Source organism: Sinocyclocheilus anshuiensis, unplaced genomic scaffold (genome assembly GCF_001515605.1).
Source record: "Sinocyclocheilus anshuiensis isolate Anshui unplaced genomic scaffold, SAMN03320099.WGS_v1.1 scaffold3011, whole genome shotgun sequence".
Taxonomy (NCBI): Eukaryota; Metazoa; Chordata; class Actinopteri; order Cypriniformes; family Cyprinidae; genus Sinocyclocheilus; species Sinocyclocheilus anshuiensis.
In genome coordinates this window covers 171,280-188,564 of record NW_015549563.1, presented here as the reverse complement: position 1 = coordinate 188,564, position 17,285 = coordinate 171,280, and the positions used below count along the sequence as shown (strand labels likewise).

Here is a 17,285-nt window from a genome sequence, read left to right as displayed (position 1 = left end):
TTTATTTAAAGACATGGTCAACACAGGCAAGAGTCGGATAATTGCAAACAGTTATATAGAGGGCAAGACTGAAGAGTAATCCGAAACACAGGTGATGGTCCAGGCGAGGAATAAACAGTATCCGAACAGGGCGAGACGAGAGGGGTAATCCAAGACAGGCGATATACTTCAGGGCAGGCAGAGATCATACAGAAACGAGATATACAGGCTAGGATCAAGACACGAATGACTAAGGCAATAAACAGTATTAAACTAGACTTTGACTCAGAACTAGAAACTCAACCTATGACCGGGAACTGGCTCCGTAAAGTAGCTACGCATAACAGCATAAATGATAAACAATACTTGGCGTTGAATGGTGGTGTGAGACTGATTTATATAGTGTGCGTTATTAGTAGCAGCTGTGTGTGATTGGTTTCAGGTGAGCTTGTGATTAGTGCAATGGAGCATGGGAAATGTAGTCCAGGGTGATGTGTAACAGTCTGTGTGGTGTGAGAGTCAATATAATGGGAGGGCGACCTCTGGTGGCAAGCGGACGGAAGTTCATGGACAGGATTTGTGACAGATGTAATGTCACAAAACTTTTTGCTGTAAACACCTAAATCTGAAATCACTTCATGTCAAGTATTTTGCTCGTGATGTGCTTTTTACAGAAGCCCATTTCCGCCACGGAATAAAAAATATAAAGTAGCCTAATAAAGTAATAAAGTATTTGCGACTTTTTATCTCACAGTTCAATTCTGAGGAAAAAAAGCCAGAATAGCCAGTTTATATCTCGTAATTTTGGCTTTTTTTCCACATAATTGGGAGAAACTCAGAATTCAGATTCCGAATTTACATCTCACTATTCTGTCTATTTCGTATTAATATCGCGATTCATTTTTCCACCACGGAATAAAAAATACCGGTAAATAGGCTAAATAAAAAATAGGCTACTTGCAAATTTTCTTTCTCACAATTCTGTTTCTCTTGTTTTTTCAAATCGCAATTGCGAGTTTATATCTCACAATTCAGATTTTTTTTCTCAGAATTGCGAAAAACTCAGAATTGTGAGATTAAAAAAAAAATCGCGATTATCTTGTCAGGCCTATTTTTTTCCGAAACGGGCTTCATAGCTTTTGCTGTCTTTACAATAACTGACTCTTGATGTTGTCTAATCTAATGCAATGCTTGCGTACATATTTTCATGTGCCCACATACTTAGGTTGAGTACTGCATCACTGACACTCACTGATCTCACGCATTTATCGGACATTCCTGTCCCTCTCCCCGCCCCGCATCAGCATCATCACCTCCGCAATAAATATCCTGAGATTCACGAGCTCAGACACAGAGACACGGAGGAGATCCGGAGAGACGCTTTAGTTCGGATTAAGACGCATTCACGCGCGCTGAAGAGGAAGCGGAGTACGGCGCACTTGTTTCGGGAGGTGAGTGAGACGCGAACGCACGCTTAATTTCATGCTTAAACAAGTTCCGTTTTATGCGTTTGAGTTCAGAACAGCGCAGTGCTTCAAAACACACAGAGCTGCCTTCCTAGACAGCAGCATTTTTGGGGCATCATAAGCGCGTTGGTAACCGAGTCGGAAAACACCTGATGCAGGAACACATGCGGCAACTCACCGATGATGCCCAAAAATACTGTCGTAGTACGCAGCGAACTGGGATTTGAGACACCACCGAGTATGCATTTATTTCACTTATATATTCTACAAAATTGCATAGTGTATGAAAATGACTTATAGTTAATATTGTGTAAAAACGAACATGCTCAATTGTCTCCATTTAGGTTATTATTTATACTTGATAAGGCTCTTAAAATTGATTCATTATATCTTAAAATGTAAACTCGTGTACTCAGGTTGATTCAGTCATATTACATTATATATATGACTTGATATATGACGATCAGATTTTTGGTTACCTATCATTTTTACAGTGCATAATATAGAGCAAAACTGAGCATTTAAAACCTTCCATAGGTACAGGTATAATAGAATACAAACTGGGATTTGAGACACTGTCAAAGAGTTATGCATTTATTTTACTTGCATATACTACAAACTTGTATAGCGTGTGAAATATATATAATGCACTGTAAACTTGTACATGTGCAGTTGTTTCCTTAAGCAGCTATTTATACCTGATTCTTAAAATGACTTATTTTATATTTGTAAATTGTAATGTAGTCAGGTTGATTCAGTCATTTAATAGTATAAATATCGACATGTTATGTAATATATAACTATCATGTAAGTAAAATCTATGTTTATATTATATATCTAGTATTAAAGAATGTGATTGTGAAGGTAAAAAGGTTTTTAAATTTTGATACATTGTAACATTTGTAAATGTGCAGTTGTTGCCTTTATAATCTATTTGTACTTGATTTAAACTTGTGAAAGTGACTTATGATGGTGCAACTGTATATATTCAGGTTGATCTGGTTTGGTTTGAATAAAACCTGTTAAAGGGATAGTTCACGCAAAAATGAAAATTTTATGTTTATCTGCTTACCCCCAGGGCATTCAAGATGTAGGTGACTTTGTTTCTTCAGTAGAACACAAATTATGATTTTTAAGTCCAGCCGTTGCAGTCTGTCAGTCGTATAATGCATGGCAATGGTAACAAAATCTATGAGAGTAAAAAAAACATGCACAGACAAATTAACCCCTGCGGCTCGTGACGACACATTGATGTCCTAAGACACGAAACGATCGGTTTGTGCCAGAAACCGAACAGTATTTATATAATTTTTGACCTCTAATACAACACTATGTCCAACTTCTTTGAGCGCGCGCACGGCATCCGGTGCGTGAGGTGTGTACGCGCTCTGGCGTAGTTTACGTTAATGGGTGTGTTGATATCCAGCCGAAGAGCAAAAGTGAAGAGGCGAGCAGGCTCAGAAGTTGGGACTACGTGGAAAGTCACCACTCCCGAATGTTAAACATCAAATTTTCATTTTTGGGTGAACTATCCCTTTAATTTAAGTTTAACCACAACGAGCACTTTGTATTTTCACAGTATGTGTATAAAATGCATTTGTAGAGTTTTGGTCAACCTAAAGGATCTGTGCTTGTGATCTGGATACACTAGTACACTGCAGTCATCAGATGTGTATCCAGCACTTACAGTACTCAGACTGTAATTCATGTTGGCTCCTTTAGACTTGTGTGACGTTGACGCTCAGGAATTCGTTATTCCTCTAATAACACTCTGCTGTGTGTAAATCCACTCTTATCTGGAGAACTACGAAACCGCATGCTGGTACCGTGAACATCCAGCACTGCGCGTCTAAAAACGTCATTCGTATGAGAGATAGGCTACCGTGTGTCAGACACACTTTAAGACTGCTCCTAATCTAAAGACGGTTGCAATATTAACCCACCAGACTAGAATGAGTACAAACCGCCTCTGGCTTTTATTAAGATCAGGGTTATGATGTATGTTTGCAGTCGGCTCACAGTCAGCACATTTACAGCACGCTCTAATGCATAAGATCTGTGCTTTACAGACACACCGCTGTGTTGGTGGCTCTTTGTTGGTTTAAGTCAGATTCCTTTTAGGCTGCTCATAACTCACCAGGTCTGCTCGTGCTGACGTTAACATGTTACTAGTTGTTTTTGCTTCAAATTGCATGCAGCTTCTCTTATCCTGCGCTCGTTCGGCCCTCGTGTTTATCGTGCGCTTACAGATGGACAGATGCAGGACAGATAGACAGACTCGTAATGAGAACGCTGTGTGTGTGTGTCTCTCGTTCTCTCTGTGTGCGGTGACTCAGCTTCACTCCTTTACAAGCTTTTCGACTCACTCATCACGTTTGCAGTAATCTATTCCTCTATTCTTCCCTCCCACGTGTTTCTGTCTGCTGGACAATGGTGCTGTGTTTTTCCTTTGGGGCCGAAAGTAAGGATCAGATTTCTCAAGACATGTGGATATCAAATGCTGCATGTTTTCCCTTTGCAACAGTGAAACAACTTGTTGTTTTCCAGTTAAAACATCCTTAAAACAAGATTTGAGAGCTGAAACTGAAACATTTAAAGATTTGTGCCAGCTGTTCTCACTATGTTTTAGTGATTTTTATGCTTAAAATGCTGTGAATTCAAGACAAATGGTTATGCATTTGCTTATATTCAAGTTGCATGTGGGTCAAAGACGTTAAGATGTCCACATCAAAAGAAATTTACAAAAGTTATTTTATGTCCATAGAAAGCACATTAAACGTGAGTAAAGTGTCTGCATTTAAGGTTTCAAATACGTTTTTGAAGAATAAAATGTCAAAATTGGGTTGAAATAATGTTCCATTGTCATTCAGTGTAACACGTATAGTTATGTAAAAATTCAAACAACATGCTTATTCTGACCTGTACATATTAAGATGTATAAAAGAATAAGTGAGCATATTAAATTTTATTGGGTTTTAAATGAGTAAAAAATTCTTACTGACAAATGGGCAAAACCTAGGATAGTGGCAAATTTAAAAAAATGTAAAATGACAACTAATTAGTATTTGGGGTAAAAGTAATTAGTTATTTAATATGTAATAAATACATTTTTGTTGTAAATATGCCTGACAAGATTGTTACACGGAATGACATTTTAGTGGGTGTCTTCTGTAAATCAAGGGAAAATGTATGATATTTATTTTTTGCTCAGAAAAACAAAAAACAAAAATACAATTACATTAAACAGAAAACTTTTTTCTTTTTTTTTTTGGAAAAACAACAACAATTTAAAGCAGTATAGTTTTTATGTTTAAACCCTTTTTCGTCTTTGACCCATGTACTGAATTCTTTATATATCTTGCCGTGTTAACTCTCAGATGAATATGTCTTGTTTTAAGGATGTTTTTGACTGTAAGCTGAAAAAATAGTCTTAAGCGTGAGGTTGAGGAAGATTGAAATCAGAAATACTCAAGTTTGAGCTCGAGATGTTTGAAGACAAAAATACTCATGTTTGAGGTTGAAGAATTTTGCAGTCAAAAATTCTCAAATTTGAGGTTTAAGTTTGAAGAGAAAATACTTTTACAAAAATAAAATACGTTTAAGGTTGAAGAACTTTGAAGACTTAAGTTTGAGGCTTAAGTTTATAGACAAAAACACTCAGGTTTGAGTTTGAAGAAGTTTGAAGTCAAAAGTACTGTTAGTGAAGTTCTAGATGTTTGAAGACTAAAAATACTCTTAAGCTTAAGATCGAAGGAGCTTGAAGACAGAAATATTTTGTCTGAAGGTGAAGTTTAAAGCCTAAAAATACTCCAGTTTGAGGTTGAAAACGTTTGAAGTAAAAAATACTGTTAAGTGTGAAGTTCAAGATGTTCGAAGACTAAAAATTCAAAGAACTTTGAAGACAAAAATACTCAGGTTTGAGTTTGAAGAAGTTTGAAGTAAAAAATACTCTTATGATTGAGGTCAAAGAAGTTTGAAGACCGAAATAATGTTGAGTTTGAAGTTCAAGATGTTTTAAGACTAAAAATACTCTTAAGCTTGAGATCGAAGAAGCTTGAAGACAAAATACTCACGTTTGAAGCCTAAAAACTACTCAAGTTTGAGGTTGAAGAAATCTGAAGATTAAAAATAGTCAAGTTTGAAGTTGAAGAAGTTTGCAGTCAAAAATACTCTAAATTTTATAGACAAAAAACTCAAGTTTGAGGTTGAAGTCTGAAGACTAAAATGCTCTTAAGGTTGAGGTTGAAGAAGTTTAAAGACTAAAATACTCTTAAGTTTGAGGAAGTTTAAGACTAAAAATACTCCAGTTTGAGGTTGAAAAAGTTTGAAGTCAAAAATACTGTTAAGTGTGAAGTTCAAGATGTTCGAAGACTAAAAATACTCATAAGTTTGAGATTAAAGAACTTTGAAGACAAGAATACTCAGGTTTGAGTTTGAAGAAGTTTGAAGTCAAAAATACTCTTATGATTGAGGTCAAAGAAGTTTGAAGACCGAAATAATGTTAAGTTTGAAGTTCAAGATGTTTTAAGACTAAAAATACTCTTAAGCTTGAGATCGAAGAAGCTTGAAGACAAAATATTCAAGTTTGAAGGAGAAGTTTGAAGCCTAAAAATACTGAAGTTTGAGGTTGAAAAAGTTTATAGACAAAAACTACTCAAGTTTGAGGTTGAATAAATCTGAAGACTAAAAATAGTCAAGTTTGAAGTTGAAGAAGTTTGCAGTCAAAAATACTCTGAATTTTATAGACAAAAAAACTCAAGTTTGAGGTTGAAGTCTGAAGACTAAAATGCCCTTAAGGTTGAGGTTGAAGAAGTTTAAAGACTAAAATACAATTAAGTTTGAGGTTGAGGAAGTTTAAGACTAAAAAATACTCCAGTTTGAGGCTGAAGAAGGTTGTAGACAAAATACTCTTAAGTTTGAGGTCGTTGCCAGTCTGTGGTTTTATATGTATGTGACTCATAAAGAGAGAGTTCATACTGACTCATGAGAGCTGCTGCACATTGTGAATGAGGTCAAATAATAAGGATACCAAGAGAGGAGAACGGAAGGAAAGGGAGTTGAGAGGGGGAAAGAGAAAGAAAAGCGGGTGAGGTTTTACAGCAGTGTCATTCTGCAGACGCTCAGCTTGCATCAGGTCAGACAGATCCACTTGTGTTGTTTCTGTTGAGTGTGTGTGTGTGTGTGTGTGTGTGTGTGTGTGTGAATGTGTTTTCTCTCTCTCATGTCAGCTGGGTCCATATGTTTCCTGCACACCATGGTCACTGTAACGTCTCACGCCCTTAATGAACATGCAACTAACCGCTGCATTATACTGCATGAGTGCTGACTTTATGTGCATGTGTTTTTGTGTTTGCATTTAACACCAACTTAGTGGCAGATGTGTTTATTCTGATAAATAAACAGATACAAGTGACTCAGCCACTGACATACAGTGATCTTGGAAGAATTTGATGAGAAATGAAACCCTAGAGGAGATGCATGTGAGATTACTGGGGAATTTTTCTCTGGAGAAACATCTGAGAAAGATTTCGATTCACAATGGTGTTTAGGAGAAGCAGTTGTGACAGGGGTTTTCCCACCTTAATCTGCCAGTGCTGACTGAATAGGCTAATAATTGTTAAAAATGTATAACCGGTGAGTGCTGGATAAACTGGTTAGGTTGTAATCTAATAGACACAGTGAATATTGTTCTGTTCTTGTGTTTTGAGATTTTGCCATTGAAATGTTGAATAAGAAAATAATTTTATCAATGAGTTTTTTTGTTACATTAGTTGCATGGATTTCATTTACATGTGTTTTTATATCCAAACATATATTACTTTAACATATCAGAAACACTCCCTTGTTTTCTCATGTCACTCACAAATATCATCATCTGTGTTTACAAGGCACTGCAGCCAACAGGAAGAGACCCATGAACCGTCTTCATCACACACACACACACACACACACACACACACTCACACTCTCACACACACACACACACACACGCGCGCGCGCGCGCACACACACAGTGGCTCAAAGAAGCTGTAACCATATTGTGTGTGTGTTCGGGTATATATGGTTTATGAGGACACAAATGTGTATAATGACATGGGTACTACAATGTAAACACTTCCTGTGTCCCGATAAACCAAAAGGCTTAAAAAACATACTAAATGGTGTTTTATGAAATAAAAAAATTGGCAGTAGTTTTCTGTGAGGGGTAGGTTTAGGTGTAGGGCGATAGAAAATACAGTTTGTACAGTATAAAAACCATTACGCCTATGTAGAGTCCCCGTAAACCACCAATACCAACATATGTGTGTGTGTGTGATGTGGTAGTGCATGAGTAATTTATTTTCAGAAGCAGAAACTCTTTTCTATGTTTTGTGGTCATTGTTAAAGTCTCTGTTTCACATGGGACGCTCACAATGTCAGACAAAAGAAAAACAGATCATAAAGCCATTAAACCCTTTCTTTATTTAGACTAAAAAAGGCCAACACATTACCAAAAAACTTGGTTTCAAAGTGGAAACAGATTGTTATTGCATTTCTGCTGATGCCATGGCACATTTTTTGTGCTGTTTTAAAATATGAACCAGTGTTATGTTAGAATCACCTTATAGTTTTTATTTTTCCATTTTAAGTTTTAGTTAAAGATTTACTACTTCTGTTGGTTTTGTCATCTTGAATAGGCTATTTTTAAAAATATTTCTATATATTTGTATTATTTTTTATTTCATTTTCTTTTCATTAAGATATAAAAGAGCAACATATGAGCAATAACATTTTCCCGTGAAATTGTAACAAACCTTTCTGTTTGTTTTGCAGGAGAGAAACCTTCAGGTCAACATGAATTTATTGCTAAACCTGATGCTGCAGCTTCTAACTGCTCTGTGCTGTGCTGCAGATCCCACAGTAAGTGTGTGTGTGTGTGTGTGTGAGAGAGAGAGATAGATGTACAGTAAATGGATGATATCTGGATTGAACAACATTCTGCATCTCTGACAGGTGCTGAATATCAGACAGAAGAGAGGCACGCGCACATATAGAGGTGAGTTTTATTCTGACCTCTCAACTTCATCTCTGGCTATGTTGCATGTACTGCATGTTATTTCTGCAGTATGTTGTCTATGCATTATTGCTAATTTCCTTTATGCATGGAATACAACAGTGGCAAACTCACATGGCCAGCAAAACACTTTTGCTGGTGTAACACATAAATAAATAAATTTCCATTTTATTTATCTTATTTGCTTATTTTTAACTTATTGCTTATTTGCTTATTTCTGATTCTGTCAACATGCCGGAGCGTGGCGAAAATTAATATTGAGAGAAAACTTTGTCCAATCAGAATTTGTCTCAAGCGATTCGTAGTCTAAGCCCCGCCCCTTCGAGCTTTCCTTGACAGTACGAATGATTCAGAATGATTAGAATATAATTGATTGTCAGGTTCATCAGCCAATCAAATTGTTGTATTTGTACAAGTTGCATACGTAATTAGAGCGCGATCAGTGCTACAGTTCAGCTTGACGGAAAACGATTGATTTTTTACTTCAAATAGTCATTGGAAAGTACTTTTATATTGCTTACGAGAGGTTTCCTGAAAATCAAGGCTGGCTGAAGCATTCAGTATCATGTCATGTTTGTCAGTGGCTTGGTGTCTAAATTAATCTTTGAAATATCAATAGTTTGTTTTGACTGTAACTCTACTAACCTAACGTTTCAGTAGCGTGACAGTAAATTAAAGACAGCTGTGTTATTGTGTAATATGCTATTATGGCTTCTCTAATAACTAGCTACCTTTGCCAACGAGTGCGACTGAGTCAGATTCATTCTAGTGAATCAATTTATAAGTGTCAATGAAAAGTCCAATTCATTATAGTGATTCGGTTTGTTCGAACTGTTTATGTAAATGAACAGATTCAGAATCGATTCGAATCCCACAATGTTTTAAATCGGTTATGTGTAAATTAAGATGTGTTTTTATACTGTTTGATACTGTCATCTTAATTTAGATTCATTCATTTATGGCTCTTGATTAAATTGATTAAATCATCATATATCAATTTTACGTATCATTTGACTCGTATGACTGCCAGAAGTCATTTTTTAAATGGATTAAAAATTTAATGTTTTTGTTTTCAAGATGGTAACCGTAATAGTAATGTACTGTAGTAATGTAATGTGTTAGTATGTTATACCAATCATATCCTCAGTATGTTATTGTCCATTAGGGTGGCGCTATGTACACAGGAAAAACATACATGTCACACATTCACAAGCAGAACTTCAGCATTCAGGACAAACACATCAAGACTGTCTTCTGCTCAGAATGCTGTCTTTCATTTTGTCCTTGGTTTGTTTCTGTCCTCTCTGTCTTTCCTCAGTCTGATGTGGAGGAGAAGGCTTGAGTCATTTAATTTGCATCTATCACTGACCACAGCCATAATGTCTTAATTTCTGTGTCATTTTGTGTCTGTGTGTGTCAGACGCTTGTGTGGACGCTAATTCGGCTGCGGTCAGAGACACTGGGGCGACGTGGCTGCGATGGAAGGGTCAGAAAGTTGAATTCTGCCGCTGCGCCGTACGAGGAAGAGTACGCTGTCATGAGATACCAGTGACCAGTGAGTGGTCACACACTCTACCATACAGCTTTTTATAATAGACTAACCTTTGTAAAGAAAAAGAAACATTTATTATTTGATTTATAAAATAATAAGTGTGTATAAATTGTAAAATGTATATATATATATATATATATATTTATGTATTTCTTTTGTGTGTGTGTGAGAGTGAGAGAGTGTGTGTGTTTGTGTGTGCGTGTGTGTCCGCTGGATGAAAAACGTGCAGCACCATCTATCTGAATTAAAATCATTGAAATTTGAGTGTAGAGTCACCCAGAGCATCCTCTCCCCATGAGTCACTCGCTCAAGCAGATCTAAACTATATTCTCATCCTGCGGTCACGGAAAAAATCACTGGAATTAAAAACACGTGTGATTTTCAGTTATGGCACAGTATGATCCGTGCTACGACTTGACCACAGTTTATTGATCCTAATGTTGTAAAAGTTGTTATATTTCTAAATATAAAATGATGTAATCATTATACAAAACCACTTTACACCCAATTAATTACGAATATTTTGGAAAGACCACAAATGTTCGTAGCACACTTAGAATAGCATTTCGAAGCAATAAAATAAATGTAATTTATTGAACTCAGAAATAGTCCACAATGGACACACAGGTGTTTATTATTCTGTTTTTCAGAATGTTTCGTGTCTAAGTGTTATAATGGAGGGACGTGTAAAGAAGCCGTTTACTCCAATGACTTCATCTGCCTGTGTCCGCCCGGGTTTACAGGAACACAGTGTGAAATCAGTAAGCCATCAGCATTTGACCTTGCAGCAAATACAGCTGTTTATCACTGTTTAGAGTTTTTTTTTGTTATACTAATTTTACTTATATTTAATTTTGTTTTTGCTTTGTATTATTAGTTGCTAGAAAAATTAGTATAACTTACTATATTTTAGTATATTAGTATAGCTTACTGTTTTTTAGTATTATTATTTGCTAGTATAAGTAGTATAACTAGTATAACTTACTATTTTGTTGTATTATTAGTTGCTAGTATAATTAGTATATCTAGTATAACCTTTTTAGTATCATTAATTGCTAATAAATTTTGTGTAACTAATATAACTTATCATTTTTAGTATTATTAGTTGCTAGTGTAGTTAGTATAACTTACTTTTTTTAGTATCATTAGTTGCTAATAAATGTAGTGTGACTAGTATAACTAGTATTTTAGTATCATTAATTGCTAGTAAAATTAGCGTAAGTAATAAAACGTACTATTTTTAGTATCATTAGTTCCTAGTAAAATTTGCGTAACTAGTATTATTTACTATGTTTGTAGTATTAGTTGCTAGTTATTAACTGTTTTAGTAGTATTAGTTGCTATTAAAATTAGTATAACCAATATAACTTACTATTTTTAGTTTTATTAGTTGCTAGTAAAATTGGTATAACTAGTGTGACTTACTATTTTTTGAATTATTAGTTGCTAGTAAAATTAGTGTAACTAGTGTAGCTTGCTATTTTTAGTATCAATTGCTAGTATAGTATAACTAGTATAACTTACTATTTTTATTATTTGTTAGTAAAATTAGTACAACTAGTGTAACTTATGCATTTTAGGATTATTAGTTGCTAGTAAAATTAGTATAACTAGTGTAACTTATTTTATTATTATTTGTTGCTAGTAAAATTAGTATAACTAGTGAAACTTATTTTAGTATTATTAGTTGCTAGTAAAATAAGTATAACTTGTGTAACCTATTTTAGTATTATTTGTTGGTAGTAAAATAAGTATTATTTGTTGCTAGTAAAATTAGTATAACTAGTGTAACTTATTTTAGTATTATTTGTTGCTAGTAAAATTAGTATAACTAGTTTAACTTATTTATTAGTATAACTAGTGCAACTTATTTTAGTATTATTTGTTGCTAGTAAAATTAGTATAACTAGTGTAACTTATTTTAGTATTATTTGTTGCTAGTAAAATTAGTATAACTAGTGTAACTTATTTTAGTATTATTTGTTGCTAGTAAAATTAGTATAACTAGTGTAACTTATTTTAGTATTATTTCTTGCTAGTAAAATTAGTATAACTAGTGTAACTTATTTTAGTATTATTTCTTGCTAGTAAAATTAGTATAACTAGTGTAACTTATTTTAGTATTATTTCTTGCTAGTAAAATTAGTATAACTAGTGTAACTTATTTTAGTATTATTTCTTGCTAGTAAAATTAGTATAACTAGTGTAACTTATTTTAGTATTATTTCTTGCTAGTAAAATTAGTATAACTAGTGTAACTTATTTTAGTATTATTTCTTGCTAGTAAAATTAGTATAACTAGTGTAACTTATTTTAGTATTATTTCTTGCTAGTAAAATTAGTATAACTAGTGTAACTTATTTTAGTATTATTTCTTGCTAGTAAAATTAGTATAACTAGTGTAACTTATTTTAGTATTATTTCTTGCTAGTAAAATTAGTATAACTAGTGTAACTTATTTTAGTATTATTTCTTGCTAGTAAAATTAGTATAACTAGTGTAACTTATTTTAGTATTATTTCTTGCTAGTAAAATTAGTATAACTAGTGTAACTTATTTTAGTATTATTTCTTGCTAGTAAAATTAGTATAACTAGTGTAACTTATTTTAGTATTATTTCTTGCTAGTAAAATTAGTATAACTAGTGTAACTTATTTTAGTATTATTTCTTGCTAGTAAAATTAGTATAACTAGTGTAACTTATTTTAGTATTATTTCTTGCTAGTAAAATTAGTATAACTAGTGTAACTTATTTTAGTATTATTTCTTGCTAGTAAAATTAGTAAAATAAGTATTATTTGTTGCTAGTAAAATTAGTATAACTAGTGTAACTTATTTTAGTATTATTTGTTGCTAGTAAAATAAGTATAACTAGTGTAACTTATTTTAATATTATTAGTTGCTAGTAAAATTAGTATAACTTGTGTAACATATTTTAGTATTATTAGTTGCTAGTAAAATTATATAGTATAATTAGTATAATTGGTGTAACATACTCTTTTTAGTATTATAGTTGCTATCACCCTCAATGAGATTCCCTTTTGGCCTTATACATGTGTTGTTCAACAAAAGCATGCAATAATTGATAACATGAACATTAATAAGGCCCATTTTGATGGTATGTTTTCTTGTTTTTCTCTCAGATACAGCTGAGCGATGTTCCAGGGGTCAGGGGTCGGGTTACCGTGGCACCCGGAGCATGAGCATGTCAGGACTGGAGTGTATTAACTGGAATTCCAGCTCACTCCGAGGGAAGAAATTCACTGCCAGGAGACTAGAGGCAAACACACTGGGACTGGGAAATCACAACTACTGCAGGTGCGCATGCACTTCCTCCTCCAGGCTTTGTTCTTTAAGGCATGAGATTAAACACTGATGTCATATTGCTCTTCCATGTGATTTGCAAATTGATTTCACCATGCTTTTAAACCAAAAAAACGCTTTTTGCTTTCATGCATTGAGCTGTATTGTGTTGTTGGTGAGTATATTAATAATAATCATGTTTGGGTTGTGTTTTATTCCCAGGAATCCAGATGGAGACACTAAACCATGGTGTTACGTTTATAAAAAGGCTCAGATCTCATGGGAGTTCTGCTTTTTACCGACCTGCATAATCGGTACAAACTCTCAACACACACAGACATAGATATCCATATCCATTTAGTGTGTACTAATTAAAGCTGTGTCGTTTCAGACCCCTATCTAGAGTGCACACGGGGATCAGGTCAGACCTACAGAGGGACAAAAGCCGTCTCACGCAACGGTTTGAAGTGTCTTTCGTGGGATTCACCCGCAGTGTCTCGTAAGATCTACAACGCATGGAGGTCCGACGCCAGAGAGATGGGCATCGGCAGCCACAACTTCTGCAGGTACAATGAATCACACACACACACACACACACACACACATATATATATATATATAGAGAGAGAGAGAGAGAGAGAGAGAGAGATTTTTAAGGCATTCCTTTTTTCAGCTGCTTTTAAGGATTTAAATTATAAATTAATTTTTAAATGGCACAAAACTTGGAGCAACTTTAAAAAATGTACATTTGTGTAAATAGAGCTTACGTATAATTGAAATATTATTACACAAAAATTCATCCTGTTTGTTTGCATTCTTTCTAACTAACCTTTCATGCTTTCGGACACGAAAGTGACCGTTCGACAATGAAAATATTTGTCGCCAATGTTTGTTTTTGTTTTAAAATTTCGACTGAACAATTGAATACTGGTGCATTTTATCGTCTTGCTGTTGTGAAAGGCTGTGTGTTCACTAACAAAACAGTATTAAATGCTTTTTTTTTTGAATATGTAACATGCTAATTCTGTGGAATTCTTTAGTCTTCTACTTTGGAGTGTCGTAAATATCATGGTACATTAGTCATTTAGAACCATTCACTATGCACTTCCTAGCCAGTTATGCCCAGAAGTAGCTTTTAAAATTCTAAGTGTGGTAAAAACACTGTAAAGTCTCATCCTCAGTGTGCATCAGAAATCAGGTCTCCACACTTCATCTCTAACTCTCTGGCTGTTTTCCCTCACAGGAACCCGGATGGTGACCTCGGCCCCTGGTGTCACGTCTATAAAGGGTCTCAGTTGACCTGGGAGCTCTGTGACGTCCCTAAGTGCCGTAAGTCTGCACTGCTGCCGTGACATTATTAGTCACTGATCTACGAGCACATGACTAACTGATGCACTTCACTGTTCAGTCTTAGAGTAATGTAAGATTTCCCCACACAAGGGTTCTCATTTGTATAATTTCCACTACTTTTGAGGAGACAAGTTTACAGCTTTACGGACGTATTCCACCAAAATAAAAGCTTGAGGATTTAAAATTAGTGTTATTTTGGTATCAGAGAGATTCTATTTTTTTTTTTAATTCTGTTTTATTTAGAATTTTAATTTTAAAGTTTTAGTAATTTTGTTGTGTGTTTTCATCAGTTCTATTAGTTTTTTTTATTTTATATATCTATAGTTTTAGTTTTTATTTTGGTATCAGAGAGATTCCAATTTTTTTAATTCTGTTTTATTTAGTATTTTAATTTTAAAGTTTTAGTAATTTTGTTGTGTGTTTTCATCAGTTCTATTCGTTTTTTAAAAATATATCTATAGTTTTATTTTTTATTTTGGTATCAGAGAGATTCTATTTTTTTATTCTGTTTTATTTAGTATTTTAATTTTAAAGTTTTAGCAATTTTGTTGTGTGTTTTCATCAGTTCTATTTTTTTATATATATCTATAGTTTTAGTTTTTATTTTGGTGTCAGAGAGATTCACATTTTTTTATTGTCAACTAGCTGAAATAAAACATTTTAAATATTTTATTTTATTTCAAGTAATGAAAATGTTTTTTTTTAATGGTTTTAGTTAACGATAATAACCTTGTTTGATATGTTTAAAGCTTGAGAATTTGAACGTTTGAAAGTGAAGAATTTAAGACATAAACATTAATATTGCAACTATAATGTAAATAAAATTATTGTAATCAAATATTTTTTATTTTAAAGTACAATTGTAATTTACAACAGTAATATATTTGTCTTAGTTTTATAATTAGTTAATAATAATAATAATAATAAATAATTATTATATGATGATAATTGTTTTGTCTAATTATTATAAATTAGTGATTAAATAACATACAATTAAATAAACAGATAATACAAATAAAATAATTATTGTTATCATGCTTTAACTAATTTATTATTATTATTATTGTTTTGACTATTTAATAAAAATGATTGAATAAATAACACAAAATGTAATAAACAGATAATTAAAATTAAAATAATTATTATTGTTATCATGCTTTAACTAATTTATTATTATTATTATTGTTTTGACTATTTAATAAAAATGATTGAATAACACAAAATGTAATAAACAGATAATTAAAATAAAAATAATTATTATTGTTATCATGCTTTAACTAATTTATTATTATTATTATTGTTTTGACTATTTAATAAAAATGATTGAATAACACAAAATGTAATAAACAGATAATTAAAATAAAAATAATTATTATTGTTATCATGCTTTAACTAATTTATTATTATTAGTAGTATTATTTGATTGAATTGGGTTCCTAAAATACCTGTGTGAATGTAATGTGGACTCAATATGTGCCTCATGTTTTGGTTAAAATGCGCTGTTATTCATTTCAATCGGCCCTGACACATTTATTTTTCTAAAACTGTGTGGGTGCTTTTTTAAACCATATTTGTCTTCTTCCACAGCGAGGAAAACTCCATCAATCACCACACTCGGACCACGAGCCCCTATAACCACCAACAATCAAGGTGAGACGGTGAAAGACACCGAGACTTTCACATTTCATAAAGAATACGAGTGGCATGAAAAGAGTCTGTGTGATTCTGTGATTCTGGTCTCTATGAGTTTTTCCTCATTATCTCTCGCACTCAGGCTCCTGCGGGCAGCGCACTGAAGCTCCTTCAAACTCTCTGCCCATGTTCAGGATTCGTGGAGGTCAGGTCAGTGATATCCGAGAGCAGCCGTGGCAGGCCGCCATCACCGTCTATCTGCCACGCGCCAAATCATACAACTTTCTGTGCGGCGGCGTCCTCATCGACTCCTGCTGGATCCTCTCCGCCGCTCACTGCTTTCAAGAGAGGTGTGTGTGTGCGCGTGTGTGAGTGTGTGTGTGTGTGTGTGTGTGTGTGTGAGTGCGTGAGTGCGTGTGTGTGTGTGAGTGCGTGTGTGTGTGTGGGTGCGTGCGTGCGTGTGTGTGAGTGCGTGCGTGCGTGTGCGTGAGTGCGTGCGTGTGCGCGTGTGTGTGTGTGTAGCCTCTGTCAAGGCACTGCTAGATGGACCCAATGATGGAGTGATTCTTTAAAAACAAGCGTCCATCAATAGTAATGCGCGTGTTCAGTCATCAATCTGCGAGCTGTGTTCAGCCCACTGTCAGTGGTTGTGAACAGCCCAAACTATTGCACACAAAAACACAAAGCTTGTACAAAATGATATGCAAATTTGTTCTGCAGACCCGCAGCTTCCTGCACTGCAGTTTGAAAGACTCTACAACGCTTAAAGAGCTCAGCTACCATTGCAGGAACAAGTATGTGATCCCTTACAGGGCTGTACAGTGCGACATATATGTCGCACGTGCTACGAAAAAACTGGTCTGTGCGATGAATAAATTTACCACTGTAGCACGCGTGCGATACAGTTTTGCATGTTCATAACACAGCCGCTTAATAGTGTAAGTGAGTT

At 34.2% G+C, this 17,285-nt stretch overlaps 1 protein-coding gene across 2 annotated transcripts in view; it reads left to right on the top strand.

The window, feature by feature from the left end:
• The first annotated feature begins 1,279 nt into the window (after positions 1 to 1,279).
• Positions 1,280 to 17,285, top strand: part of LOC107657211 (tissue-type plasminogen activator-like) — a 26,391-nt gene continuing 10,385 nt past the window's right edge. Inside the window, exons 1-11 of one of the 2 annotated variants that reach the window (XM_016445235.1) lie at positions 1,280 to 1,430; positions 8,259 to 8,345; positions 8,439 to 8,481; positions 9,920 to 10,054; positions 10,702 to 10,812; positions 13,195 to 13,369; positions 13,577 to 13,668; positions 13,746 to 13,920; positions 14,598 to 14,683; positions 16,292 to 16,354; positions 16,479 to 16,686. In XM_016445235.1, coding sequence (XP_016300721.1) covers positions 8,280 to 8,345; positions 8,439 to 8,481; positions 9,920 to 10,054; positions 10,702 to 10,812; positions 13,195 to 13,369; positions 13,577 to 13,668; positions 13,746 to 13,920; positions 14,598 to 14,683; positions 16,292 to 16,354; positions 16,479 to 16,686 — 1,154 coding nt within the window. In that variant the 5' untranslated portion in view covers positions 1,280 to 1,430; positions 8,259 to 8,279. Of the gene's footprint in view, positions 1,431 to 3,848; positions 3,907 to 8,258; positions 8,346 to 8,438; positions 8,482 to 9,919; positions 10,055 to 10,701; positions 10,813 to 13,194; positions 13,370 to 13,576; positions 13,669 to 13,745; positions 13,921 to 14,597; positions 14,684 to 16,291; positions 16,355 to 16,478; positions 16,687 to 17,285 lie in introns of those variants that run through there. The other variant, XM_016445236.1, reaches the window with a different exon arrangement.